General features: G+C 63.6%; 1 protein-coding gene across 2 annotated transcripts in view; it reads left to right on the top strand.

Moving 5' to 3' along the window:
- Positions 1-3,601: 3,601 nt before the first annotated feature.
- The window catches only part of ARHGAP27 (Rho GTPase activating protein 27), a 57,396-nt gene continuing 35,385 nt past the window's right edge, over positions 3,602-25,612 (top strand). Inside the window, exons 1-3 of one of the 2 annotated variants that reach the window (XM_075911764.1) lie at positions 3,602-3,719; positions 4,331-4,508; positions 21,073-21,846. In XM_075911764.1, coding sequence (XP_075767879.1) covers positions 21,106-21,846 — 741 coding nt within the window. In that variant the 5' untranslated portion in view covers positions 3,602-3,719; positions 4,331-4,508; positions 21,073-21,105. Of the gene's footprint in view, positions 3,720-4,146; positions 4,509-21,072; positions 21,847-25,612 lie in introns of those variants that run through there. The other variant, XM_075911765.1, reaches the window with a different exon arrangement.

Here is a 25,612-nt window from a genome sequence, read left to right as displayed (position 1 = left end):
AGTGAGGCTGCACGCGGCAGGCTGGGGTCTGCGTGATGGGCCGCGGTGCCTGCCTGGCCAGCGTTAGCTGCTCCTTTGTTCCCCCAGCCTCCTTTCAGGAACGCACCGAACTTCCTAGCTTCAGCTACAAGATAAAACCCAGAATCCAAGAGGAGCGTAATGTGCGGCAGACCCTGACTCAGCGGTGCCTCCTCTGGCCGGGGCTGTGCAGAACACGTCCTAACGAGGCTGTCGATGAGCCGCAGCTAACGCACACGATTCACTCAAACACGCATTGCCATGCAAGCCCTGGCAATTAGTCGCACTGGTAACAGAATACCCGCTGCAATGTGTTCAGTAGTTGTGGGTATTTTTCCTACATGTTCAATATTGATTTCAATTGCAACACGGAATGCAACGTCTACAGGGCTCCTGCTGTTTTATTTTTGGTTACGAATATTTGCACTGTAAAAATGATAAACAGAAATCGTATTTTGCGATTGACTCGTCCTACTGCTGAAGTGTGATCTCTCTACCGTGCAAGTGCAACGTGCAAGTGTCGGGTGTGTTTATTCCAGAGCTGCACTCAAAAGTAGAACCACAGAGCCTGCAAGTCCTCTGAGTCCTGCTTGTTCAGTTCATCGCTTAGAACCAAGTTTGTTCACAGGGCTGCGAGATTAAGCTGCCTGCTTCTTATTTACAAGTGTGACGCAGCTGGGGTGTTGATACATTCACTCTTCGCTGTGTCGTGCTCTGTGCGTGTGGGTACGTGCACCTCAGTTTCCCCAAGCCACTGCAGCGCGCTCTGCATGAGGAGGGAGAGGCTGAGCATGACTCACTGCAGATGTGTATTGGGCCAGACACAGAGAGACACAGGAGAAGCGGGGCTCACACCAGGCTGGGGGTAGGGCCTGTGGGAAGGGTCTGTCTCCTCTGGGTTAGGATGAGAGAAGAAGCTGGGAGCAGGGAAGGGGGGAGAAGGGACGGGGGTCCCCAAGAGGAATGATGCCGCCTGCTCTTGGTACCTGTGTTAACATGGATCCTAAGCAACACACGCTGTGTCCCTAGGAACCAATAAACCTTCTCTTCTACCTGCCGCCGGAGAGTCCAGTCTGGCTGCGGAGGGGGTGAAGGGTCGGGGATCCCCCACACCCGCGAGGGAGCCCAGGCGTTCGCATGGCACTGTTGTAGCTGGTGTTGCAAGGTATTTACATGCCAGATGCCAAACATCCATATGCCCCTGCATGCTTCAGCCACCATGCCAGGGGACGAGTGTGCACGCTGATGATGCTCTTTAAAAAGATGAGGCGTTAGTTACATCTGTGACTGAACTCCCGAGGGGTCAGCTGTCTGCCTCCCGCCCTCTGTTACCCACAGTCTGCCAAGCGGCCCTGTTCCAGCAGCCTCGCGATGAGCCGGCACATGCTCGTTCTAAGGACCCTTTTCCTGCAGATTTGACGCAACACAAAGGCGGCGGCGCTGGGACACTTCTCAAGATGGCTGCCACACTCGACCAAGGTTTAAGAATCTGATGGGCCTTCCCAAGCGTGAGCAGGAGGAAGCGCAGAGTTTGCTTTCAGAAGTCTCAAAAGAGCAACACTCTGATGCGGAAGCCACAGAACCTGAACCACTAGAAAAGCAAATCGCCCTGCTGCTGGTGGCATGTGACTCAGAGGACGAAAATGCTCTGATGACGCAGGTCCCATCCTCAGCATGGGCACACGTCTCAGAGGCTGAAGCATGAGGGGACCTGTGAATCGCTACAAGTCTCAGAGGGGCCGCTGTGTTCATCTGTAACTAACAATGGGTATCCCTGTAGCATCTCAGTATGGAGACCTTTCGTGGGCAAAACCCACTTCCTCAGATGCTACAGGGTGAGTCATTTATGAATCTTTAGTGCATCTGGCAAGAAATATCTTGCAACACCAGCTACAGCTGTGTCATGTGACCGCCTGTGCTCCCTTTCAGGTGACATTGTAAACCAGCAGCTTTAACTCCCACAAATGTAACCAAACTTGTTTGTCTGAGCAATTGGCTGAACAAGAAGAAGCACTGAGTGGACTTTTGGTCTCTAAGATTTTGCAGTTGTTTTATATTTGAAAGCAGGTTTTTTTTGGTGCATAATTCTACATTTGTAAGTTCAACTTTCATGCAAAAGAGATTTCACTGCAGGGTTTGTATGATGAATTGAAAAATACATATTTGTGTTCTATACAGTGCAAATGTTTGTAATTGAAAATAAATATAAAGTACAAATATAAATACACTTTGTATTGTGTTGTGATTGAAATCGATATTTTTGAAAATGTAGAGAACATCCACAAATATTTAAAACAATCAGGTGAGGCCTGTTGTTCACTGGGCAAAGTCATTGTATGTAGATTACACTTTTAGGAAAGTTCAAGAAATGAAATATACATAATAGAATCTGTTACTAATGTGCTTACAAAAGAACAGTTTTACATTTGTAGGGTTTCAACTACAAACATTATTCAGCATATTGAATACATTACCATCCATTGTAAATTTCAATTAGAAACTTGTAAAGTTTCCCTTACGCTTTCTGTAACTAATTGGAATTATTTTATTATTTGTAACAGTAAAAATGTCCTTTGCACTAACATGGCAGCGGAATGGGCGACTTGCCTTCAATTTTGTTAGCAAATATCTTTTATGAATTCTAATCACAATAGTCGGACTTTTTTCAGATGAAACCAAAAATAATTATTTAAACCTTTCGCTCAGCATATTCCGGTGTAAAAAGTTGTGCATTCATCTGATCTAAGTGGCAGGATTGTTTATGCAAAATTTGGTTTCTGTAGGTAATCGCCAAGTCTGACTTTATTTGCACAAACAAATCCACAAACAAACAAACTTCCAAATGTCGACTAGCTGCATGATCCTCCCTTCCCACGTAGCAGTGCGGTTCCTTGTGATGTGTCTCTGCAATGGCCTGGCAGCGCTAATCACAGCCTCTCCAGCGGGGGATAGTGGTGCTATGTCCAGTGCTGTGCCTCGCTCTCCCCAGGCATGGACCACAGCTGGTCCCTGAGGTGCTCGCCTCCCAGAGGGCTAGTTTGCAGCGCTGGGGTCTGTAAATCGGGGCTGAAAAAGGCCCCTGAGCTCTGCACTCTGCCTGTCTCTGAGCTCCCAGGAGCCCTAGAGCCAGGGGCTGGAGGCGGATTTTGGGGAGCCTGCCGGTTGATGCCCGTCAGAGAGCAGGACGTGGCGCCGGGGCGTGCCTGGCCCCCGCTGGGCGATGCTTCGTGCACCCTCCTTCCTGCTGGCCTGGGACCCCGTCACATCCCCTCCCGCCCCGAGTTCCAGATCCGGGGACCAGTCTGTGGCATGGCCACGTCCAGGCTCAGGCATGCCCGGGGTCGGTGCTGCGGCCGTGGCGCAGGGTCCTGGCTAACCTGGGCCACGTGCTCAGGGTGGGGCACCCAGGCCGGGCTGGCCCAGCGCAGTGGGCACGAACGCTCACGGCTGGAGCTGTGGGCCTGGCCGGAGCCTCCCCCACCCCCCACCCGCCACAGGCTTCCTGCAGCCGGAACCTCCCTTCCCGCTGGAATGAAGGTGCTTCCTCCGCTCCTCCCTGGCCAGGCCCAGGGCAAAGCCAGCTTAACCCTTCGGCTGCCGGGCTCCTCTGGAAGCAGCCGGCCGCACCATGTGGTGTTGGCAGCCCAAGCCCTGCCTGCACCGACACCAGCCCGGTCCCCGTGGCTCTGACGCAGCCGAGGGTAAAGGCCGAGCACGAGCCCCCAGGGCGGACGGGGCTGCAGCCGGGGGGCAGGGGTCCCGGGGGGTTGGGCAGGCGGCGCGGGACCTGCTGGGCTGATTTCAGGGGGCTGCCCTGCTGGGGAGTTGGCGTCTGAGCCTGGCTGTCTAAACCAGGCCACACCAGGTCAGCCAGGGCGGCCTTTCCTGGCCCCGCCCGTCTCCTGGGTGGGCTTCCCGACCACAGCAGCCCTGCTCCTGGAGGTGGGGAGAGGCCCCCGGGTTCCGCCCTGCCCAGATCCTGGGGATGCAGGAGGCCACTTGCCCCCTGGGCTGACGCCTTCCTGAGCTGCTGCGCCCGCCCCGCCCCGCCCCGCTGCAAGGTGCCCACGAAATGCCAGGGGGGAGCAGGGAGGAGAGAGCTGGGCGTGGCCGTGGCTCGTGGAGCAGGAGGAGCGGAGCCTGCTCCCTGTGGCCTCAGCCCCGGCTCGTGCGCCAGGATCAGGCCCGCTTGCGTCGGGAGCGCGGCGGAGCCGGGCCAGGCACAGGAAGGATTTGCTGCGCTACCCGACAGCCCCTGGATGGGAGGAAGTTGGTGAGGCTGTTGTGGGAACTCGCTCTCTGTGTTCAACAGGAAACCAGGGAGCGAGCGAGCAGCCGGCAAGTTGAGACCAGCTCGAGTCACCAGCGCAGCCAGAGACGGGTTCCCGGCCCCAGGCGCCAAGGGCTGCGACCGGCCCAGCCTGCAGAGCAGCCCCCAGGGCCACACCCCATGACCACGCCGGCCCGGAGTGGCCCCATGTGAACGGCAGGTAAAGGCGCCGGGGCTGAGCCGGCGCGGGGGCTCAGGCTGCTCCCGGGGGTGGGGAGCCGCGGGAAGGCAGCGCCTGGCAGCTGCTGGAGCTGAGCCCCTCTGGGGTCTCCCTGTTCCTCGCCCCCCCCCCCCCCCCCCGGGAAGAGCAGGCGTGGTGGGAGCCAAGTGCAGGCTGGTCGCTTGGTCCTGTCGGCAGCCGTAAGCCCCGTAGCCTCCCAGCCAGGCCAGCGATGTGTGTGGGGCTGAGCGCTTGGAGCCGGACGGAGCTGGGGAGGGGAATGCGCCGTGCTCCCGGCAGTTGGCACGGCAGAGAGCGCCACAGGCTGGCCCGGGGCATGCACCCCTCTCCCGTTCCGGGGGCGTTTAATCTGGGCTGCCCCTGGACGCGCCAGTGACAGGCTGGGGCTGCTGCAAACTGGTGTGGGGGTTGGGCCGCTGGATTTCACCTAGGACTGGTGCTCAGCTCCTCAGCCATCAGGGCCTCCGGACGGGGCTAGCCCGGGAGTGGGGGTGGAGCCTGCTGCCCCCACTCAGTGGCTCTCCCTTGGGTCCAGCGGGCCCTGCCTGCAGGCCTGGGTCCCGTGTCCCGCAGGGTCTGGGGAAGGGAAAACGGGGAGCCCGTGGGGCTCTGTGTCTCTCCGGCGCGTCTCGTGCTCTGCCTGGGCCTGGCCTGTTCTCTGCCACGACTGGGCTCCCCGAGAGCAGAGGGGCAAACAGGGCTGGGGCTGCCGGGGATACTGTGTGGCCAGTCTGGTCCATCCCGCCAGCGTCCTGCCTCTGGCACTGGCACCTGCAGAGGCTGCCGAGGAAGGTGCAAGCGCCCTGCACTGGCAGGTGGGGCGTAAGCTGCCCTCCCGGGTGTTCTCCTGGGCTCTGAGTCAGCGATTGTGCCCGCGTTTCCACTAGGAGTTCAAGCGCCTCCCCCAGTGTTTATCAGCATTAGCTATTCTACCTCTTTGTATCCTGGCAGCCCGTCCCTTCTCTCAGCTGGCCAACAACTTCCTGTGGCAGGGAGTTCCGCAGTCCAATGGCATGTTGTGCATAAAATGTATTTCCTTTGCTAGGTTTCGAAAGTGAATGTCATTTATTGTCCTCTTGCTCTTTTGCTATGGGATGGGGAGAACAGACGCTCCGGTCTCCTTCTCCACAGACATGTATCGCTTCCCTCTTATTTGTCGCCTTTCTGACAACCCCGTTGTTTCAGCCCCTCTGTGCAGGGAGGTTCCCCAGGCCTTCGATTATTCTCAGGGCCCCTCCAGCTCTTCCCTCCGAGATGGGCTGACCCACGCTCACGGCATCCAGCCGCGGTTCCCCAGGGGGCCATAGCGAGCCAGGGGACTGTTTCTTGGATATTCTCCACCCCACGCGCATTCAGCCACATGCTCTGCTGGCCGCCTGCGAGAGGCGCGCGTAGCTCCAGGGTGCTGCTGAAGGGCTGGCTTCCCTGCATGGCGGGGAGTCCCGCAGCACTCAGAGGCCTGGGCCAGGCCCGGCGCCAGGTGCTGCACAAGGTGGCAGGAGGCCGGGTGCTTTGCTGGGTCGGCTCAAGGGTTCGGGGGCACCGCCCGGTTCGCGCCCTGCTGCCGCTGCTCCCAGAGGCTCTCACCCACGCGCTGGCTCACCCAGCCCCCTGGCAGCCCAGCCCCGGACAGTTCAGCAGGGCCCGAGCCCCGAGTCCCCACGTCATGTAGCTCGAGCGCTGGGCACAGGCATAAAGGGAGGGCACCAGGGATCTCACGGCTCAGTTTGGGGGGGCCCAGCATCAGACACTTCCCGTCGGACAGGCAGCTGTGGTGGAGTGCCCCAGGCCCGGCTGATTGACGGGGGCGGGGCCAAGTGCCCCAGGCCCGGCTGATTGACGGGGGCGGGGCCAAGTGCCCCAGGCCCGGCTGATTGACGGGGGCGGGGCCAAGTGCCCCAGACCTGGCTGATTGATGGGGGCGGGGCCAAGCACCCCCAGGCCTGGCTGATTGATGGGGGTGGGGCCAAGCACCCTCAGGCCCGGCTGATTGACGGGGGCAGGGCCAAGCACCCCCAGGCCCGGCTGATTGACGGGGGCAGGGCCAAGCACCCCCAGGCCTGGCTGATTGATGGGGGTGGGGCCAAGTGCCCCCAGGCCCGGCTGATTGATGGGGGCGGGGCCAAGTGCCCCCAGGCCCGGCTGATTGACGGGGGCGGGGCCAAGTGCCCCAGGCCCAGCTGATTGACGGGGGCGGGGCCAAGTGCCCCAGGCCCGGCTGATTGACGGGGGCGGGGCCAAGTGCCCCAGGCCCGGCTGATTGACGGGGGCGGGGCCAAGTGCCCCAGGCCCAGCTGATTGACGGGGGCGGGGCCAAGTGCCCCAGGCCTGGCTGATTGACGGGGGCGGGGCCAAGTGCCCCAGGCCTGGCTGATTGACGGGGGCGGGGCCAAGCACCCCCAGGCCCGGCTGATTGATGGGGGCGGGGCCAAGCACCCCCAGGCCTGGCTGATTGATCGGGGCAGGGCCAAGCACCCCCAGGCCTGGCTGATTGATCGGGGCAGGGCCAAGTGCCCCCAGGCCTGGCTGATTGATGGGGGCGGGGCCAAGTGCCCCAGGCCCGGCTGATTGACGGGGGCGGGGCCAAGCACCCCCAGGCCTGGCTGATTGATGGGGGCGGGGCCAAGTGCCCCCAGGCCCGGCTGATTGATGGGGGCGGGGCCAAGTGCCCCCAGGCCCGGCTGATTGATGGGGGCGGGGCCAAGCGCCCCCAGGCCCGGCTGATTGATGGGGGCGGGGCCAAGCGCCCCCAGGCCCGGCTGATTGATGGGGGCGGGTGTGACGGCGCGTTGGGGGTTCCCCGTCTCCTGCACCCCGAAATGGCACAAACAGACTGTACCAGCCAGTGGAATTGAGGGTGGTTTATTGCTCCTCCAGCACAGCGCAGCACAGATGTAATCTGGTTACAGGAACTGGGCTAGGAGGCCTCAGGCCCCCTTGAGATGGGGGAGACTGGGCCCCTAAAACTCCAGCTCCTCTCCCTAGGCTGTCTCATCCATCCTCCCAGACAGCCACCAACCAACTAACCCACTTCCCTTGCAGCCCTGCCCCCCCAGCCAGGGCAGCATTCCACCTTCCTTTGTTCCTCTCCATGGGGGGTGTCTGGCCACTGGTTCAACCAGTTTGGCCTTACCTCTGCCTAGCGAGGTTTTCCCTGCTGGGTCTTGCTCCAGACAGCAGGGGTCACCACAGCCCAGCAAGTACCCCCACTACGTCACAGTGGCCAAGTGCCCCCAGACCTGGCTGATTGACGGGGGCGGGGCCAAGTGCCTCCAGGCCCGGCTGATTGATGGGGGCGGGGCCAACTGAAAGCGCTGAGCACCTTGCAGAATGTGCTTTATGCCAAATCAGCTGCAGGTGGGTAACGGTCACAGTCGCACAGTGTCACAACTGCAGCAAGCTCTGGTACCCCCAGAAATGGGCGGGTAGAAACGGGGGCACCTGCCGCCTGTGCCGTGGGCGCCTGTGCCGTGGGTGTCTGTGCCGTGGGCGCCTGTGCTGCTGGGTGTCTGTGCCGTGGGAATCTATGCTGCTGGGTGTCTGTGCCGTGGGCATCTGTGATGTGGGCGCCTGTTCCGTAGGTGCCTGTGCCGTGGGCGCCTGTGCTGTGGGTGTCTGTGCCGTGGGCGCCTGTGCTGCTGGGTGCCTGTGCTGCTGGGTGCCTGTGCTGCTGGACGTCTGTGCCGTGGGCGTCTGTGCTGTGGGTGTCTGTGCCGTAGGTGCCTGTGCTGCTGGGTGTCTGTGCCGTGGGCGTCTGTGCTGTGGGCACCTGTGCCGTAGGTGCCTGTGCTGCTGGGCATCTGTGCTGTGGGTGTCTGTGCCGTGGGCATCTGTGCTGTGGGCGCCTGTTCCATAGGTGCCTGTGCCGTGGGCGTCTATGCCGTGGGCGCCTGTGCCGTGGGCGCCTGTGCTGTAGGTGTCTGTGCCGTGGACGCCTGTGCCGTAGGTGCCTGTGCTGCTGGGTGCCTGTGCTGCTGGGTGCCTGTGCCGTGGGCGCCTGTGCCGTGGGCGCCTGTGCCGTGGGTGTCTGTGCTGCTGGGTGCCTGTGCTGCTGGGTGTCTGTGCCGTGGGCGTCTGCGCTGCTGGGCGCCTGTGCCGTGGGCGCCTGTGCCGTAGGTGCCTGTGCTGCTGGGTGCCTGTGCTGCTGGGTGTCTGTGCCATGGGCGTCTGCGCTGCTGGGTGCCTGTGCCGTGGGCGCCTGTGCCGCGGGCGCCTGTGCTGCTGGGTGTCTGTGCCGTGGGCGCCTGTGCCGTAGGTGCCTGTGCTGCTGGGTGTCTGTGCCATGGGCCTCTGAGCCGTGGGCGTCTGTGCCGTGGGCGTCTGTGCCGTGGGCGCCTGTGCTGCTGGGTATCTGTGCCGTGGGCGCCTGTGCCGTAGGTGCCTGTGCTGCTGGGTGTCTATGCCGTGGGCGCCTGTGCTGCTGGGTGTCTGTGCCGTGGGCGTCTGTGCCGTAGGTGCCTGTGCTGCTGGGTGTCTGTGCCGTGGGCCTCTGAGCCGTGGGCCTCTGAGCCGTGGGCGTCTGTGCCGTGGGCGTCTGTGCCGTGGGCGCCTGTGCTGCTGGGTATCTGTGCCGTGGGCGTCTGTGCTGCTGGGTGTCTGTGCCGTGGGCGCCTGTGCTGCTGGGTGTCTGTGCCGTGGGCGTCTGTGCTGCTGGGTGTCTGTGCCGTGGGTGTCTGTGCCGTAGGTGCCTGTGCTGCTGGGTGTCTGTGCCGTGGGCGTCTGTGCCGTGGGCGCCTGTGCTGCTGGGTGTCTGTGCCGTGGGCATCTGTGCCGTAGGTGCCTGTGCTGCTGGGTGTCTGTGCCGTGGGCGTCTGTGCCGTGGGCGCCTGTGCTGCCAGCCAGCCGTGTGCTGCCCGTGGATGCGATCCAGCCTGGCCCAGACCCACGTGCAGCCTGCGCTGCACAAAGCGGGTCCCTCAGCAGCGGAGATGAACATTTCCCTCCTCTCTGATCCCGGGGGCAGCGGGAGCTGCTGACCGAGTTCAAAGCCAGACCCCTGGGTCCTGCTGCCGCTTGCTGTGTGCAGCGCGGCCGCCTGGTGTAGCCCAAACACCTTTCAAACGGGGGGGGGGGGGCACTTGAAAGCTGCTGTTCCTCCCCCTTCTGTGCGCCTGCAGCCGCCAGCCTGCGCAGCCGGACGTGCTGGGTCAGCCCCTGCTGTGGAGTCAGCTCCCAAACCCACTCTGGCCGGCTCCCCCTTCAGCCCCCCACCGGCCCCACAGGCGCTGCCCCCTCCCTCACTGGCCCCTCAGGCCCCATTCCCCCCCCCCACCAGCCCCTCTGCCCCATCTCCTCCCCCCTCCAGGTGTTTTGTGTTGGCCTAGTTGCCCCTCTTTGCAGGGCTGGTTTTATTGGTGGGGGGCTGGTTTTGGAGGGCTGAAGCTCTCCTGGGGAAGCCAGCACGGCCTGGGCCGGCCCCCTGCCTTTCCTACGCCCTGGGAGGGTTTGGTCTTGGGCCTTTAATAACCGTCCCTTTGAGAAACTGCCACTTGTCCTGAACTGGCTTGCCTGAGACTTGCTTCCCAAGGGACCTCGCCTGCCGGGGCTGAGGCTGCTAGCGCTGGCCTTCCTGAAACCCCTGTCTGCATTCTGCTGCCGCCCTGCGGCTCCTTAGACCCATGAACTCACTCGCCCCGGCCCCTTCCACCTCCAAACCCTCTCCCACTTCCTCCCTAGTAGCAACAGTGCCCCGCAGCTCTCTCCACCTCTCCTGGCCCCGCCATTGTGGGGGACTTTCCTGGCTTCTACACGACCCCAGCGAAAGGATCTGAGTCCTGCTCCCACTTCCTTTACCCCACGGCCTCCCTGCCCCTGAGGGCTCCCCCTCCACCCTCCTGAGTCGCAGAGCCCTCGAAACCCCAACAAGGCTGGGCCCAGGTTTCCTGGGGCTTAATCCCCAACCTCGTAGTCACTTGGGGCAGGGGCTAGGGTGTCCCCACTCCGGGAGCTCTCTGCACTCCGCCTGCTTTCCTGGCCCAGTGATCATTGCGTACAGTTCAAAGCAAATACAATTTATTAAGCAGCAGCTGATTGAAGAGAAAAGACTAAGGAGAAAGGAGCCAGGTTCCATGAGAACACAGCCCCGCGCTGCAGCACGGGGATGTCACACCCAACCGTGCAGAGGGGCAGGGCAGTTCAGTCTGCTCCTTATGGCCCCAGGGGCTGCGCTGTCGGGGCTGCAGGCTGGACACGCTTGCTCTGGCAGTGACCACACGGCCTCAGGCTCTAGGTGGCAGGACCCCTCTCCCAGCCTGACCTGCAGGGCCTCTTGGCTGGTGGTGCCTCCCTGCCCAGAGCCTCTCCCCCCTTTGCTGGTCTCAGCTGCTCACCACACCCAGCTGCAGGCTGTGCTGCTTTGCCAGCCTCCAGCTCCTTGTGTTGCTTCTCTGTCCCCTTTGGCTCTCTGAGCACGGCCAGTGGGCCCCTCAGCGCAGCGTCTGGGCTCCCTGGCTGTGTGTGCCTGGCCCCGTCGCTGCAGAACTGCCCCTCAGCACAGCGTCTGGGCTCCCTGGCTGTGTGTGCCTGGCCCCGTCGCTGCAGAACTGCCCCTCAGCGCAGCGTCTGGGCTCCCTGGCTGTGTGTGCCTGGCCCCGTCGCTGCAGAACTGCCCCTCAGCGCAGCGTCTGGGCTCCCTGGCCTGTGTGTGCCTGGCCCCGTCACTGCAGAACTGCCCCTCAGCGCAGCGTCTGGGCTCCCTGGCAGTGTGTGCCTGGCTCTGTCACTGCAGAACTGCCCCTCAGCGCAGCGTCTGGGCTCCTTGGCCTGTGTGTGCCTGGCCCCGTCACTGCAGAACTGCCCCTCAGCGCAGCGTCTGGGCTCCCTGGCTGTGTGCGCCTGGCCCCGTCGCTGCAGAACTGCCCCTCAGCGCAGCGTCTGGGCTCCCTGGCTGTGTGTGCCTGGCCCCGTCGCTGCAGAACTGCCCCTCAGCGCAGCGTCTGGGCTCCTTGGCCTGTGTGTGCCTGGCCCCGTCACTGCAGAACTGCCCCTCAGCGCAGCGTCTGGGCTCCCTGGCCTGTGTGTGCCTGGCCCCGTCACTGCAGAACTGCCCCTCAGCGCAGCGTCTGGGCTCCCTGGCTGTGTGTGCCTGGCTCCGTCGCTGCAGAACTGCCCCTCAGCACAGCGTCTGGGCTCCCTGGCTGTGTGTGCCTGGCTCTGTCACTGCAGAACTGCCCCTCAGCGCAGCGTCTGGGCTCCCTGGCTGTGTGTGCCTAGCCCCGTAACTGCAGAACTGCCCCTCAGCGCAGCGTCTGGGCTCCCTGGCTGTGTGTGCCTGGCCCCGTCACTGCAGAACTGCCCCTCAGCGCAGCGTCTGGGCTCCCTGGCTGTGTGTGCCTGGCTCTGTCACTGCAGAACTGCCCCTCAGCGCAGCGTCTGGGCTCCCTGGCTGTGTGTGCCTGGCCCCGTCGCTGCAGAACTGCCCCTCAGCGCAGCGTCTGGGCTCCCTGGCTGTGTGTGCCTGGCCCCGTCGCTGCAGAACTGCCCCTCAGCGCAGCGTCTGGGCTCCCTGGCTGTGTGTGCCTGGCTCTGTCACTGCAGAACTGCCCCTCAGCGCAGCGTCTGGGCTCCCTGGCTGTGTGTGCCTGGCTCTGTCACTGCAGAACTGCCCCTCAGCGCAGCGTCTGGGCTCCCTGGCTGTGTGTGCCTGGCCCCGTCGCTGCAGAACTGCCCCTCAGCGCAGCTTCTGGGCTCCCTGGCCTGTGTGTGCCTGGCCCCGTCACTGCAGAACTGCCCCTCAGCGCAGCGTCTGGGCTCCCTGGCTGTGTGTGCCTGGCCCCGTCGCTGCAGAACTGCCCCTCAGCGCAGCGTCTGGGCTCCCTGGCTGTGTGTGCCTGGCTCCGTCGCTGCAGAACTGCCCCTCAGCACAGCGTCTGGGCTCCCTGGCTGTGTGTGCCTGGCTCTGTCACTGCAGAACTGCCCCTCAGCGCAGCGTCTGGGCTCCCTGGCTGTGTGTGCCTGGCCCCGTCGCTGCAGAACTGCCCCTCAGCGCAGCGTCTGGACTCCCTGGCTGCGTGTGCCTGGCCCCGTCACTGCAGAACTGCCCCTCAGCGCAGCGTCTGGGCTCCCTGGCTGCGTGTGCCTGGCTCTGTCACTGCAGAACTGCCCCTCAGCGCAGCGTCTGGGCTCCCTGGCTGTGTGTGCCTGGCTCTGTCACTACATAACTGCCCCTCAGCGCAGCGTCTGGGCTCCCTGGCTGTGTGTGCCTGGCTCTGTCACTGCAGAACTGCCCCTCAGCGCAGCGTCTGGGCTCCTTGGCCTGTGTGTGCCTGGCCCCGTCGCTGCAGAACTGCCCCTCAGCGCAGCGTCTGGGCTCCCTGGCTGTGTGTGCCTGGCCCCGTCGCTGCAGAACTGCCCCTCAGCGCAGCGTCTGGGCTCCCTGGCCTGTGTGTGCCTGGCCCCGTCACTGCAGAACTGCCCCTCAGCGCAGCGTCTGGGCTCCCTGGCTGTGTGTGCCTGGCTCCGTCGCTGCAGAACTGCCCCTCAGCACAGCGTCTGGGCTCCCTGGCTGTGTGTGCCTGGCTCTGTCACTGCAGAACTGCCCCTCAGCGCAGCGTCTGGGCTCCCTGGCTGTGTGTGCCTGGCTCTGTCACTACATAACTGCCCCTCAGCGCAGCGTCTGGGCTCCCTGGCTGTGTGTGCCTGGCTCTGTCACTGCAGAACTGCCCCTCAGCGCAGCGTCTGGGCTCCTTGGCCTGTGTGTGCCTGGCCCCGTCACTGCAGAACTGCCCCTCAGCGCAGCGTCTGGGCTCCCTGGCTGTGTGTGCCTGGCCCCGTCGCTGCAGAACTGCCCCTCAGCGCAGCGTCTGGGCTCCCTGGCTGTGTGTGCCTGGCCCCGTCGCTGCAGAACTGCCCCTCAGCGCAGAGTCTGGGCTCCCTGGCCTGTGTGTGCCTGGCCCCGTCACTGCAGAACTGCCCCTCAGCGCAGCGTCTGGGCTCCCTGGCTGTGTGTGCCTAGCCCCGTAACTGCAGAACTGCCCCTCAGCGCAGCGTCTGGGCTCCCTGGCTGTGTGTGCCTGGCCCCGTCACTGCAGAACTGCCCCTCAGCGCAGCGTCTGGGCTCCCTGGCTGTGTGTGCCTGGCCCCGTCGCTGCAGAACTCCCCTCAGCGCAGCGTCTGGGCTCCCTGGCTGTGTGTGCCTGGCCCCGTCGCTGCAGAACTGCCCCTCAGCGCAGCGTCTGGGCTCCCTGGCTGTGTGCGCCTGGCCCCGTCGCTGCAGAACTGCCCCTCAGCGCAGCGTCTGGGCTCCCTGGCTGTGTGCGCCTGGCCCCGTCGCTGCAGAACTGCCCCTCAGCGCAGCGTCTGGGCTCCCTGGCTGTGTGCGCCTGGCCCCGTCGCTGCAGAACTGCCCCTCAGCGCAGCGTCTGGGCTCCCTGGCTGTGTGTGCCTGGCCCCGTCGCTGCAGAACTGCCCCTCAGCGCAGCGTCTGGGCTCCCTGGCTGTGTGTGCCTGGCCCCGTCGCTGCAGAACTGCCCCTCAGCGCAGCGTCTGGGCTCCCTGGCTGTGTGTGCCTGGCCCCGTCGCTGCAGAACTGCCCCTCAGCGCAGCGTCTGGGCTCCCTGGCTGTGTGTGCCTGGCCCCGTCGCTGCAGAACTGCCCCTCAGCGCAGCGTCTGGGCTCCCTGGCTGTGTCTGCCTGGCCCCGTCGCTGCAGAACTGCCCCTCAGCGCAGCGTCTGGGCTCCCTGGCTGTGTGTGCCTGGCTCTGTCGCTGCAGAACTGCCCCTCAGCGCAGCGTCTGGGCTCCCTGGCTGTGTGTGCCTGGCTCTGTCGCTGCAGAACTGCCCCTCAGCACAGCGTCTGGGCTCCCTGGCTGTGTGTGGCTGGCTCTGTCACTGCAGAACTGCCCCTCAGCACAGCGTCTGGGCTCCCTGGCCTGTGTGTGCCTGGCCCCGTCGCTGCAGAACTGCCCCTCAGCGCAGCGTCTGGGCTCCCTGGCTGTGTGTGCCTGGCTCTGTCACTGCAGAACTGCCCCTCAGCGCAGCGTCTGGGCTCCCTGGCTGTGTGTGCCTGGCTCTGTCACTGCAGAACTGCCCCTCAGCGCAGCGTCTGGGCTCCCTGGCTGTGTGTGCCTGGCTCTGTCACTGCAGAACTGCCCCTCAGCGCAGCGTCTGGGCTCCCTGGCTGTGTGTGCCTGGCCCCGTCGCTGCAGAACTGCCCCTCAGCGCAGCGTCTGGGCTCCCTGGCCTGTGTGTGCCTGGCCCCGTCACTGCAGAACTGCCCCTCAGCGCAGCGTCTGGGCTCCCTGGCCTGTGTGTGCCTGGCTCTGTCACTGCAGAACTGCCCCTCAGCGCAGCGTCTGGGCTCCCTGGCTGAGTGTGCCTGGCTCTGTCGCTGCAGAACTGCCCCTCAGCGCAGCGTCTGGGCTCCCTGGCTGTGTGTGCCTGGCCCCGTCGCTGCAGAACTGCCCCTCAGCGCAGCGTCTGGGCTCCCTGGCCTGTGTGTGCCTGGCCCCGTCACTGCAGAACTGCCCCTCAGCGCAGCGTCTGGGCTCCCTGGCTGTGTGTGCCTGGCCCCGTCACTGCAGAACTGCCCCTCAGCGCAGCGTCTGGGCTCCCTGGGCTGCAGGTCTGTCTCTCCGCACGTTGCTCTTCTTGCTGCTCTTCTTAGCTCTCTGCTTTCTCTCAGAGAGACCCAGAAATTCCCAGCTCACACAGAGGACGGGGCCTGGCCTCTTAATTTCCTCACTGGCCTGTCCAACCTGTCAATCAGGCCAAGCTGGAGTGTTGTCCCTGGGCTCTGTCTGTCTCAGGGCCCTGGATTCTCATGGACCCTTCCCCGTTTGGTCCTGGGAGCTGGCCGATCCAAAACTCCTCCTGAGGTTTAGTAAGGGGCTGACAGTCCTCTTACATCTCCAGGGCACCCTGGACCTGGCTGCACACACTGGCTATGGCTAGACTGCAGCCCGTATTTCCAGAGGGATAAGGGATCTTTCGGGAAAGGCTTTATTTTCCACAAGATCAGCGTCTAGACTGGAGCTTTTCTCTGGCAAAGCTCCGAGCCAAAAAAAAGTGGCATTATGCTAATGAAGCGGGGGAGATTTAAATCCCCACTTCATTTGCAATTGCGATACGTCTAATTTACGAAAAAGGGACGTAGTCTAGACGTAGCCACTGGGTCCTGCCAAGCAACTGAGGCTGTCGGGGGCCAGCAGCTCTGCCCAGTTCAGAAGGGGCAGAAACACAGATCAGTCCCCGCCGGCCCTGCTCCGGCACCCCGGGCGGTGCGGTGACAGCGCCCTCCGGCCAGGCTGCCCGCTACGTCTCATCCTACGAGCCTGGCTTGGGCCGCTTGGAACCCTGCCAAACGCCAGGAACCGGCCAGGCTGCTGCCAGTCTCAGGCTGACTTTGTCTGGGATGTTTCCAAAAGGAGATGAGCGTAAAAATTCATCGCTTGGCCTTTGTTCAAACAAAGCCTGATAACGCCCCTGCTGTGGGGCGCCGGACCGTGTGCTAAAGAACGCTCATTGGCCTCCCGGGGCGGTGCAGTGACGGGGCTGGGTGGGCCTCTCGGGGCGGTGCAGTGACGGGGCTGGGTGGGCCTCCCGGGGCGGTGCAGTGACGGGGCTGGGGGGGCCTCCCGGGGCGGTGCAGTGACGGGGCTGGGTGGGCCTCCCGGGACGGTGCAGTGACGGGGCTGGGTGGGCCTCCCGGGGCGGTGCAGTGACGGGGCTGGGGGGGCCTCCCAGGGCGGTGCAGTGACGGGGCTGGGTGGGCCTCCCAGGGCGGTGCAGTGACGGGGCTGGGGGGGCCTCCCAGGGCGGTGCAGTGACGGGGCTGGGTGGGCCTCCCAGGGCGGTGCAGTGACGGGGCTGGGTGGGCCTCCCGGGGCGGTGCAGTGACAGGGCTGGGTGGGCCTCCCAGGGCGGTGCAGTGACAGGGCTGGGTGGGCCTCCCGGGGCGGTGCAGTGACGGGGCTGGGTGGGCCTCCCAGGGCGGTGCAGTGACAGGGCTGGGTGGGCCTCCCAGGGCGGTGCAGTGACAGGGCTGGGGGGGCCTCCCAGGGCGGTGCAGTGACAGGGCTGGGTGGGCCTCCCGGGGCGGTGCAGTGACGGGGCTGGGTGGGCCTCCCGGGGCGGTGCAGTGACGGGGCTGGGGGGGCCTCCCAGGGCGGTGCAGTGACGGGGCTGGGTGGGCCTCTCGGGGCGGTGCAGTGACGGGGCTGGGGGGGCCTCCCAGGGCGGTGCAGTGACGGGGCTGGGTGGGCCTCCCAGGGCGGTGCAGTGACGGGGCTGGGGGGGCCTCCCAGGGCGGTGCAGTGACAGGGCTGGGTGGGCCTCCCAGGGCGGTGCAGTGACAGGGCTGGGGGGGCCTCCCAGGGCGGTGCAGTGACAGGGCTGGGTGGGCCTCCCGGGGCGGTGCAGTGACGGGGCTGGGTGGGCCTCCCGGGGCGGTGCAGTGACGGGGCTGGGTGGGCCTCCCGGGGCGGTGCAGTGACGGGGCTGGGTGGGCCTCTCGGGGCGGTGCAGTGACGGGGCTGGGTGGGCCTCCCGGGGCGGTGCAGTGACGGGGCTGGGTGGGCCTCTCGGGGCGGTGCAGTGACAGGGCTGGGTGGGCCTCTCGGGGCGGTGCAGTGACAGGGCTGGGTGGGCCTCTCGGGGCGGTGCAGTGACAGGGCTGGGTGGGCCTCCCAGGGCGGTGCAGTGACAGGGCTGGGTGGGCCTCCCGGGGCGATGCAGTGACAGGGCTGGGTGGGCCTCCCGGGGCGATGCAGTGACAGGGCTGGGTGGGCCTCCCGGGGCGGTGCAGTGACAGGGCTGGGTGGGCCTCCCGGGGCGGTGCAGTGACGGGGCTGGGGGGGCCTCCCGGGGCGGTGCAGTGACAGGGCTGGGTGGGCCTCCCGGGGTGGTGCAGTGACGGGGCTGGGGGGGCCTCCCAGGGCGGTGCAGTGACAGGGCTGGGTGGGCCTCCCGGGGCGGTGCAGTGACAGGGCTGGGTGGGCCTCCCGGGGCGGTGCAGTGACGGGGCTGGGTGGGCCTCCCGGGGCGGTGCAGTGACAGGGCTGGGTGGGCCTCCCAGGGCGGTGCAGTGACAGGGCTGGGTGGGCCTCCCGGAACGGTGCAGTGACAGGGTTGGGGGGGCCTCCCGGGGTGGTGCAGTGACAGGGCTGGGTGGGCCTCCCAGAACGGTGCAGTGACAGGGCTGGGTGGGCCTCCCAGGGTGGTGCAGTGTCAGGGCTGGGTGGGCCTCCCGGGGTGGTGCAGTGGCTGCAGTGGCAGAGCTACCAGGGACCAGGTGATGGTTCTCATCCCCGTGCGGAAGAACAAGCTGCAGGCAGCCTGACACGTCCCGTTCAAGGTCGCTAAGCAGCTGAGTGACATGAACTACGTGGTGGAGCTGACGGGCCGGACGCGCGGCTGCCGGGTGAATCACGTTAACTTGATGAAGCCGTTCTGGGACAGGGAGAACTGGGTGCTGGCCATGTGCCGGCCCTGGGCGGAGCAGGGGGGGATCCCCTGGTGGGCCTGTTCCCTGGGACGGGAGCAGACTCTTCGCTGGAGTCAATTCCCCTCTCGGACCAGCTCACCCTGCCCAGCAGGCCGAGATCCGAGAGGTGCTGCGCTCCCGCCAGCAGCTGTTCTCCGACAAGCCGGGTCTCACCAGCCTGGCTGTCCACCGGGTGCAGACGGGCTCTCACCCCCCGGTGCGCTGCTCCCCGTTCAGGGTCACGGGGAAGTCGGCCCAAGGCCTGGAGAGAGAGGCCTAACAAGCTGGGGGGAGCTCGCTACCTCATCACCCTGGACCTCACCAAGGGCTACTGGCAGGTGCCACTGGACCCTGAGACCAGGCTGGAATCGGCTTTCATCACCCCGCTGGGGCTCTACGAGTTCCTGGTTCTGCCCTTCGGCCTCAAGGGGGCGCCGGCCACCTCCCCCCACCTGGTGGACCAGCTGCTGCGGGGGATGGGGAGCTTTGCCCTGGCTCACATCCACGATATTTGTGTCTTCAGCCAGTCCTGGGAGGACCACGTGGCCCAGGTCAGCCGAGTGCTGGGTGGCTGCAGGGGGCTGGGCTGGCTGGAAGGGCTGGGAAGTGCAAGGTCGGGATGGCCAAGGGGGGGAGCCGGCCACAGTGGAGCCATCCGGGACTGGCCGGTTCCCCAGCCCAGGAAGCAGGTCCAGGCTCCCATTGGGATGGCGGGGTACTACCGGAGCTTTGTGCCCAACTTCAGCTCCATCGCTGCCCCGATCACGGAGCTGTGCAGGAAGGGGAGGCCCGCCAGGGTGGTCTGGACGGAGCAGTGCCGGGGGCTCTCTGCCCTGAAAGGAGCCCTGGCCAAGGCCCCAGTGCCGGTGAATCCAGACTTCGACAAGCCCTTTATGGTGTTTCCCGACGCCTCGGACACCGGGCTGGGGCGGGGCTGATGCAGGTGGATGACAAGGGGGAGCGACCCCCCCCGTGCACCCGAACAGGAAGCTGCTGCCCCCAGAGCAGAGCAACGCGGCCGTAGAGAGGGACGCCTGGCCATGGCGTGGGCCCTGCAAAAGCTGCAGCCGGACCTGTCTGTCTGGCGTTTCACGGTGTAACCGACCCCCCCCCCCCCCGACCTGGCTGCACCAGACGAAGGGGCCAAGGCCAAGCTGCTGAGGTGGAGCCGGCTCCTGCAGGGCGACGCCAGGGAGGGTCCATGTTAAGGGGGCGCCAATGTGACGGCCGACGCGCTGTCCCGTAGCAGGGCCCGGACCTTCCCCAGGACACAGGCGGGGGGACCCCGCTCCGCTCGGCCTGGACGGGGGGAGGGGTGTGCCGCGGGGTGCTGGCCTCTTGCGGCCTGGGACATTCGCTCCTTGCTGTATGGTGCCGGGTGTGATTCCTGTTTCCCGGGGCTCGGCAACGCTCGCTGGAGGGGCGACGCACTGCAGCCGTGTGCTGGGCCCCCACGCCTGAGGCCAGACACAGATCACAGCTCCTGCCCGGGAAGGGAGCCACAGGGCAGGCTGGGCTGACACAGGTCGGGGGTGGGGTAGGAGGAGAGAAGGGGCTTGTGGCAGGAAAGGGGGGTGAAGGGCCTGGACCCCTTCTCCCCGAGAGGAATAAGGCCGCCTGCTCTTGGCTCCTGTGTTACCAGCGCGCTGTGTCCCAAGAAACCTTCTCTTCTACCTGCCGGCTGAGAGGCCCCTCTGGCCGCGGAGGGGGTGCAGGGCTCGGTGTCCCCGACGCGCCGTGACGGCGTATAAAAGGCGCTTGGAATGCTTCCCCCCGTCTCCCGCGGAGAGTCCCATCCCTGATCCTTGCTTCGACGGGGCTCCAGCTGGGGGAATCCAGGGCACCCTCCGAGGTCTAGGTCCCTGGTGCAACTCCCCAGGCTTGTAGCACGGTTGTTTACGGGGTGCCCGCACTGGCCCCACGCCGCTCTGAGCAGTCTCCGGAGCTGACACCGAGGTCCAGCTCGTTCACCGCTTGGACTTTCCCAGCTCAAGAGTGTGGGCGAAAGCCGCTCAGGGCCAGCTGGTGTTCGCATTTGCAGGTTGCAGGCTGTGCGAGGCTGCGTGACGCCTCCATCCCGGCCCTCGGGGCTCCGGGCCCCGCCTGTGACTGCTTCTATGACAGGGACGGAGGTTCTGAGCGGGGCAGGGGGTGAAGTTCTGGAGCAGCCTCCCAAGGGAGCAATCGGGGCAGAAAACCCACCTGGCTGCAAGCCTGAGCTTGGCACATGTGGGGTGGAGGGGCTGGTGGGGCTGCCTGCAATGGCATGCGGCCCATCAGCAACTGTCCATAGCGGCCGGAGACAGGGGGGGCTCCCACAGGGAATCCTTTCCCAGGGATCTGCCGGGTGCATCTTGCCCAGGATCTACCCCACCCTCCTATTTGGGGTCAGAAGGAATTTTCCCCTGGGTTGGCTTGGTAGTGACAGTGTGGGCGCTTCAGCCTTTGCTGCAGCATGGGCCCCGTGTCACTTGCGGTGCCCCCTGTGAGCTGGGCATGCAAGAGAGAGTCCAGTGCTGCCCAGCTGTTTGGCACAGCACCCAGAACCAGGCTTTGCTACTGGTGGTGCACAGTCACACATGCCTCGGTGCACATACCATTATTCCGCACATGATGGAAAAGATTCGCGGGAACATGCTCACGTGCAGGTTTAAACGAGAGTAAATGGGGGCGATGAGGCCGGGTGGCCTGCGATGTGCAGGAGGTCGGGTGAGCGCAATGGCACCATCCGAGTAAGACTGGCCCGGGTGCCAGAACGCGTTCATATGGGAGCCGCGTGTGCTCCTGTTGCTTCATTTCCCCCCCAGGTGCAGGCTCCCGGCTGTTAGCAGCACAACCACTGGAGTTTGCAGTTGCCTAAGTAGCCGTGGGATTGTGATTGCAGTTGTCCCCCCCGCCCCCCGCTTTCTGCACACGGCCCATTGGCCTGACAGAGCCACGCACCCCAAACCTGGCCTCAAAGCTCGGCTCAGCTGGTTAACTCCCTGCCCTGTGAAAAGGGGGCGGCTGGGCTCAGCCGGGCTCAAGTCCTCGGGAGTAAAGCTGGTGGCTGGAAAGAGACGCCCCCAGGAGCCGGAGCAGCAGGCGTGCTGTGAACGTGTCCCTCTGCTCCGTGTCTTTCAGGCAGCGCACACGGGCGCCACCCCAGGAGCAGGCATGGAGCCGGCGGGCGCGCCGGAGGAGGAGTGCGTCCTCGTGGAGTACGAGTTCGAGTACGTAGCGAAGGACGGGACGCTCGTCTCCATCAAGCCCAACGAGCGCTACGTCCTGCTGAGACGGACTAACAGTCACTGGTGGCACGTGAGAAAGAGCAGGGACGCCCGGCCCTTCTACATCCCAGCGAAGTACGTGAAGGAGCTGCCCCCCGTCACCCGCCCTCCCCCCGGCTTGGAGCTGCCTCCCGAGGCCCCCGGACAGCTGGGCTCCAGGGACGCTGCGGAGAGACTCGTCCTGCAGCCGGCAGGGGCTGGCCAGGACCAGCCTGTGGGATACGAGTACAAATTCCTGCGTGCTGCCCCGCCAGCCGAGCGGCACAACACGGACCCCCGTGCACCCGAGACGCCCTGGGGTGCTGGGGCCCTGGGCTCGGGCGCTGGGACTGTGGGGCCCACGTGCACAGACGCCGGCGTCACCCGCCACGGAGGGGACCCCCCGCCGGTGCTGAGTTCATTCCACTGCTCCCCAGCCCCGCACATGCGCCCGGCGCAGTCCCTGGACGACCTGGCCCGGGTCAGCCCCCCAGGGAGAGCCGGGCCCAGGGGCTCTCGCAGGGCGGGCACCACGGCAGGCGCTTTGCCGGCCCCGCAGGCTCTCACCAAGAGCCAGTCCGAGAACATTTACGAATCCATCAAGGGGCTGGAGAGATGGGAGACGGCGGAGTCCAGCCGGCCAGCTCCAGTGAGTAGCGGCCCCCGGGCGGGGCACAGCAGGGGCCCGGGTTGGGGTGATTGGATCAGCAGGGTGGGCGGGGTCTGGGCCAGTCTCTCCGTGCGGCGTCCCCTGCTCCTTTCCTGCTTCGGCACCCGGACCAAAGCGCTGTTGGGGTCACACCCCCTTTGTGCTGCTGCAGGCCCGGGAGGAAACCCCGCCGAGGACTGGGGCTCTCCGGCCGCCGGGCCGGGCTGGGCTAGTTAAACCCAGTCCTGCTGCTGGTCCCTGCTGGCCAGGCTGACGGGACACAAGCACTACTGGTCCTGCCGCACCGGCAGTATCTCCCTGCAGCGTCCCGAGAAGCGCAGCGCCGTGCGCACAGTCTGGGGCTGCCAGCCCCGCCCCGCCCCGCCCAGGCCACTCACCCTAGGGACGAAAGCGGCGAGTCGAGTGGTCGACTCCCTGGTAAGCCTCGGTGGCTGTGTCGCTACTCACCACGGGGGCTGGGGCAGTAGCTCTCCAGCCAGCGAGCAGCGTCGCTGGTTAATTGTGGAGATCCTCCAGTGAGCCAATGCGTTTTCATGTTGGGCATGCCGCAACAACGTGGGGCAGAGTCTGCAGACTGCCACAATCGCAACGTGGAGATGGCAACAAATTCCACTCACGCAGTAGGTAACTGCACCTGCCCTGCCCGGTCCAGGACCCACCCCGGTCTCCGGGGGAGATGGAGGCCTTTCTGCTCAGTGGTGGGATCCAACATGAGATATTTGCGCGGGATGTTTGTGATGTTTGCGCTGCCGTTCAGCTCGCCACAGTTCCTTGACATTGGCCGGGACTTCCTTCGCTCGCTGCCGGGGGCTTGTGGGATCTTAGACGCGATGTTGGAGGTTGATCGAGGTATTTCTGGATGGGAAGAGGTTGGCTGCGGCGGTTGATGCGTTGGTAGAGTCTGCGTTCCTGCTCCCGTCAATGGAAGCTTGGTGGGGTGATGTTTGCCAGTGGCAGTAACTGAAGGATCCATAGAGCATCGTGAAAACATGGCCGGGTACGCTACTTAAAGGATGGGGGAGGGGCCTGTAGGAGTGAGTGTTGCGCTGCAGGGATCTGCATTTGGATCTCTCCTGTTAAACTTCTCATAAACGTTCTTGAAAAAGGGGTGAACAGGGACTAATCCAAAGATGACTGCAAAGATCCCCCAAAGCCGGGTGACTGGGCAACACAAGGGCAGGTGGAATTCAGTGTTGATAAGTGCAAAGTGATGGACGTGGAAAAATAAAATCCCAACTAGACATACAAAAACGATGGAGTCTAGAATCACTGTGACCACTCCAGAGGGAGATCTCGGAATCCTTGCGGATAGTTCCCTGAAAACTTCTGGTCAATGTGCAGTGGCTAAAAAGCGAACAGAATATTGGGACTCATTAGGCAAAGGAATAGATAATTAGACAAAACACCATAGCGCCTCTACAGAAAGTCATTGTACGCCCACATCGTGAACACTGCCTGCAGGTCTGCTCACCACGTGAAAAACCTGCATTGCATTTGGGAAAGGCACCGACAGGGCAACAGAAATGAAGGGGGGTGAGGAGGAGCCTCAGTACTGAGGCGAGAGTAACGAGACTGGGACCTTCCATCTTGCAGAAGAATGACTAAAGGGCGGGGGCTGTTCGAGGTCTAGAAAACCAGGAATAGTGCAGAAACATAGAATAGGGAGCCTTGTTCACTCCTTCCCTCGTATGGCCCAAGGAGCCGACCCAATGGCATTTAGAGGCAGCAAATGTAAAATAAACAAGACATTTATTTCTTCCCAGTGAGCTTGCGGAATGCTTGGCCAGGAGACGGTGGCCAGACCCAGGCCAGAGCAGGGTCCAATAAGAACAAAGTCCGTTCAAGGAGGTTCGGTCCTTCAGTGGCGACTGGCCAGGCTGGGTCCCTGGTCTCTCTTCCCAGGGCTGGGAATGGGCGACGGGGATGGATCGTGATGACGCCTCGTCTGTTCGTTCCTTCTGAAGCGCCCGGCATCGGCCGCTGTGGGCTGAGAGGACACTGGGCTGGATGGACTGTTGGCCTGACCCAGCCTGGCTGCTCTGATGTTCTTATATCGAGCCCAAATGCCCCCTGCTCTAACCACTAGACCCCACTCCCCTCCCAGAGCTGAGAGAGCCCAGGCGTCCTGATGGGGGGTCTCTTGCTCTCTCCCCCCAGAGTCAGTAACAAGGGCTAGACTGCATCCCCCTGTCGACAGAGGGATGCAAATCAGGCATGTTGAAATTGCTAATGAACCCGGAATTTAAATATCCTGCGCCTCATTAGCATAAACATGGCCACCTTTTTTTTCAAAATGGAGCTTTTTCGAAAGAAAAGGCAGTCTAGACGCAGAGCTGTCGAAAGTAAAGCCTTTTTCGACAGATCCTGTATTCCTCAAAAAACGAGGTTTACAGGATCTGTTGAAAAAGGCTTTATTTTCGACAGATCCGGGTCTAGACTGCTGGGTTTTTTTTAACTCCGTTTAGAAAAAAAGCGGGTGGCCATGTTTATGCTAATGAGGTGTGGGATATTTAAATCCCGGCTTCATTAGCAATTCGACGTGCCTGGTTTGCATCGCTCTGTTGTCAGAGAGGTGTAGTCTGGACACACCAAAGTAAGACTAGCCATTGCCAGTTTCAGGCTAACTAGTGCCACAAGATGTCAGAGCTGAGTGGGTCTGATACTTATTTAATTTTCTTTCTGTTCTAAAGGAATTAGACGCCGTGCTCCTGCTAAGGGCGCCGTTGCCTGCCAAACAAAGCAGTTGTGCAGTGCCTTAGGCTATGCCTACACCCCGGGGCTTTATGGGAAAACGTGCCTACCTCTTTCCGACAGTTTTTTCGGAAGAGGCTTTTCCAAACTTTGGCTGGTCTACTCGGGAAAAACCCCTTTCGGAAGAGCCCTTCTTTCTCGCGGGAGGCGGAAGACAGGGCTTCCGAAAGAGCGCAGAAAAAAGCGGAAGAGCAGACGCAGTCCCTGGACGCGGCGGGAAAACCCCGTAGTCCAGACGTAGCCTCTAGCTCTGGGATAGAGATGACGTGGTTCACTCCGGGCCATTTCTAGGGTTTTCGTAGTTCAGGAGAATGCTGGGATGAGGGGAAGAAATCCTCCCCCTCTCCCGTGAGGGACCCGTCCTTGCAGTGCTCGGGCCGGGGTGGCTGCGGTGCAAAGAAGCGAGCAGACGTATCAATACTAAAAGCATATTTCTGTGTGGCCCGTCTGAGGCCCCCCGGAGTCTCCGTGCCCCCCCCCACTGTCATTCGCGTATTTCTTAGAGGGTTTTTATTGGGGCTTGAACAAAGCGTTTCCAGAAAGCGGTTTCCTCAGCGCTGACGTGCTCAGTGGAGTTGCACTGAGCGTGGCAGCTGCAGGGGCAGGTCTCTGGGTGCAGAGCACAAGACACACCTGCTACGCAACCTCAACCTTTTGGACCTGCAAGCAGCTGGTCTGACGCGCGTCCGGCTGGGGGCGTTTGAACGACTTTGTTCTGGGCCCAAGGCTGAACGAAAACAGATTCTGAAACCTTGGAAACTTGCGAAAGGGCTTGGTCTGTCTCTGGCCAGCCCGAGGGTTTGTCTTCCCAGCGGAGGCCCATAGAACCGGAAGAGACCTCAGGAGGCATCAAGTCCGGCCCCTGCCCAAGGCAGGACCAACCCCAACTAAATCAACCCGGCCAGGCTTTGTCCAGATCCCGCCCATGGTACAGATGGGAAACTGAGGCAGAGCGCACCCAGGCTCACAAAGGAAGTGTGTGGGGAGCAGGGAT

The sequence above is a fragment of the Pelodiscus sinensis genome, chromosome 29 (genome assembly GCF_049634645.1).
Source record: "Pelodiscus sinensis isolate JC-2024 chromosome 29, ASM4963464v1, whole genome shotgun sequence".
In the NCBI taxonomy this organism is placed as follows: domain Eukaryota; kingdom Metazoa; phylum Chordata; order Testudines; family Trionychidae; genus Pelodiscus; species Pelodiscus sinensis.
This window is presented reverse-complemented; position numbering and strand designations above follow the sequence as displayed.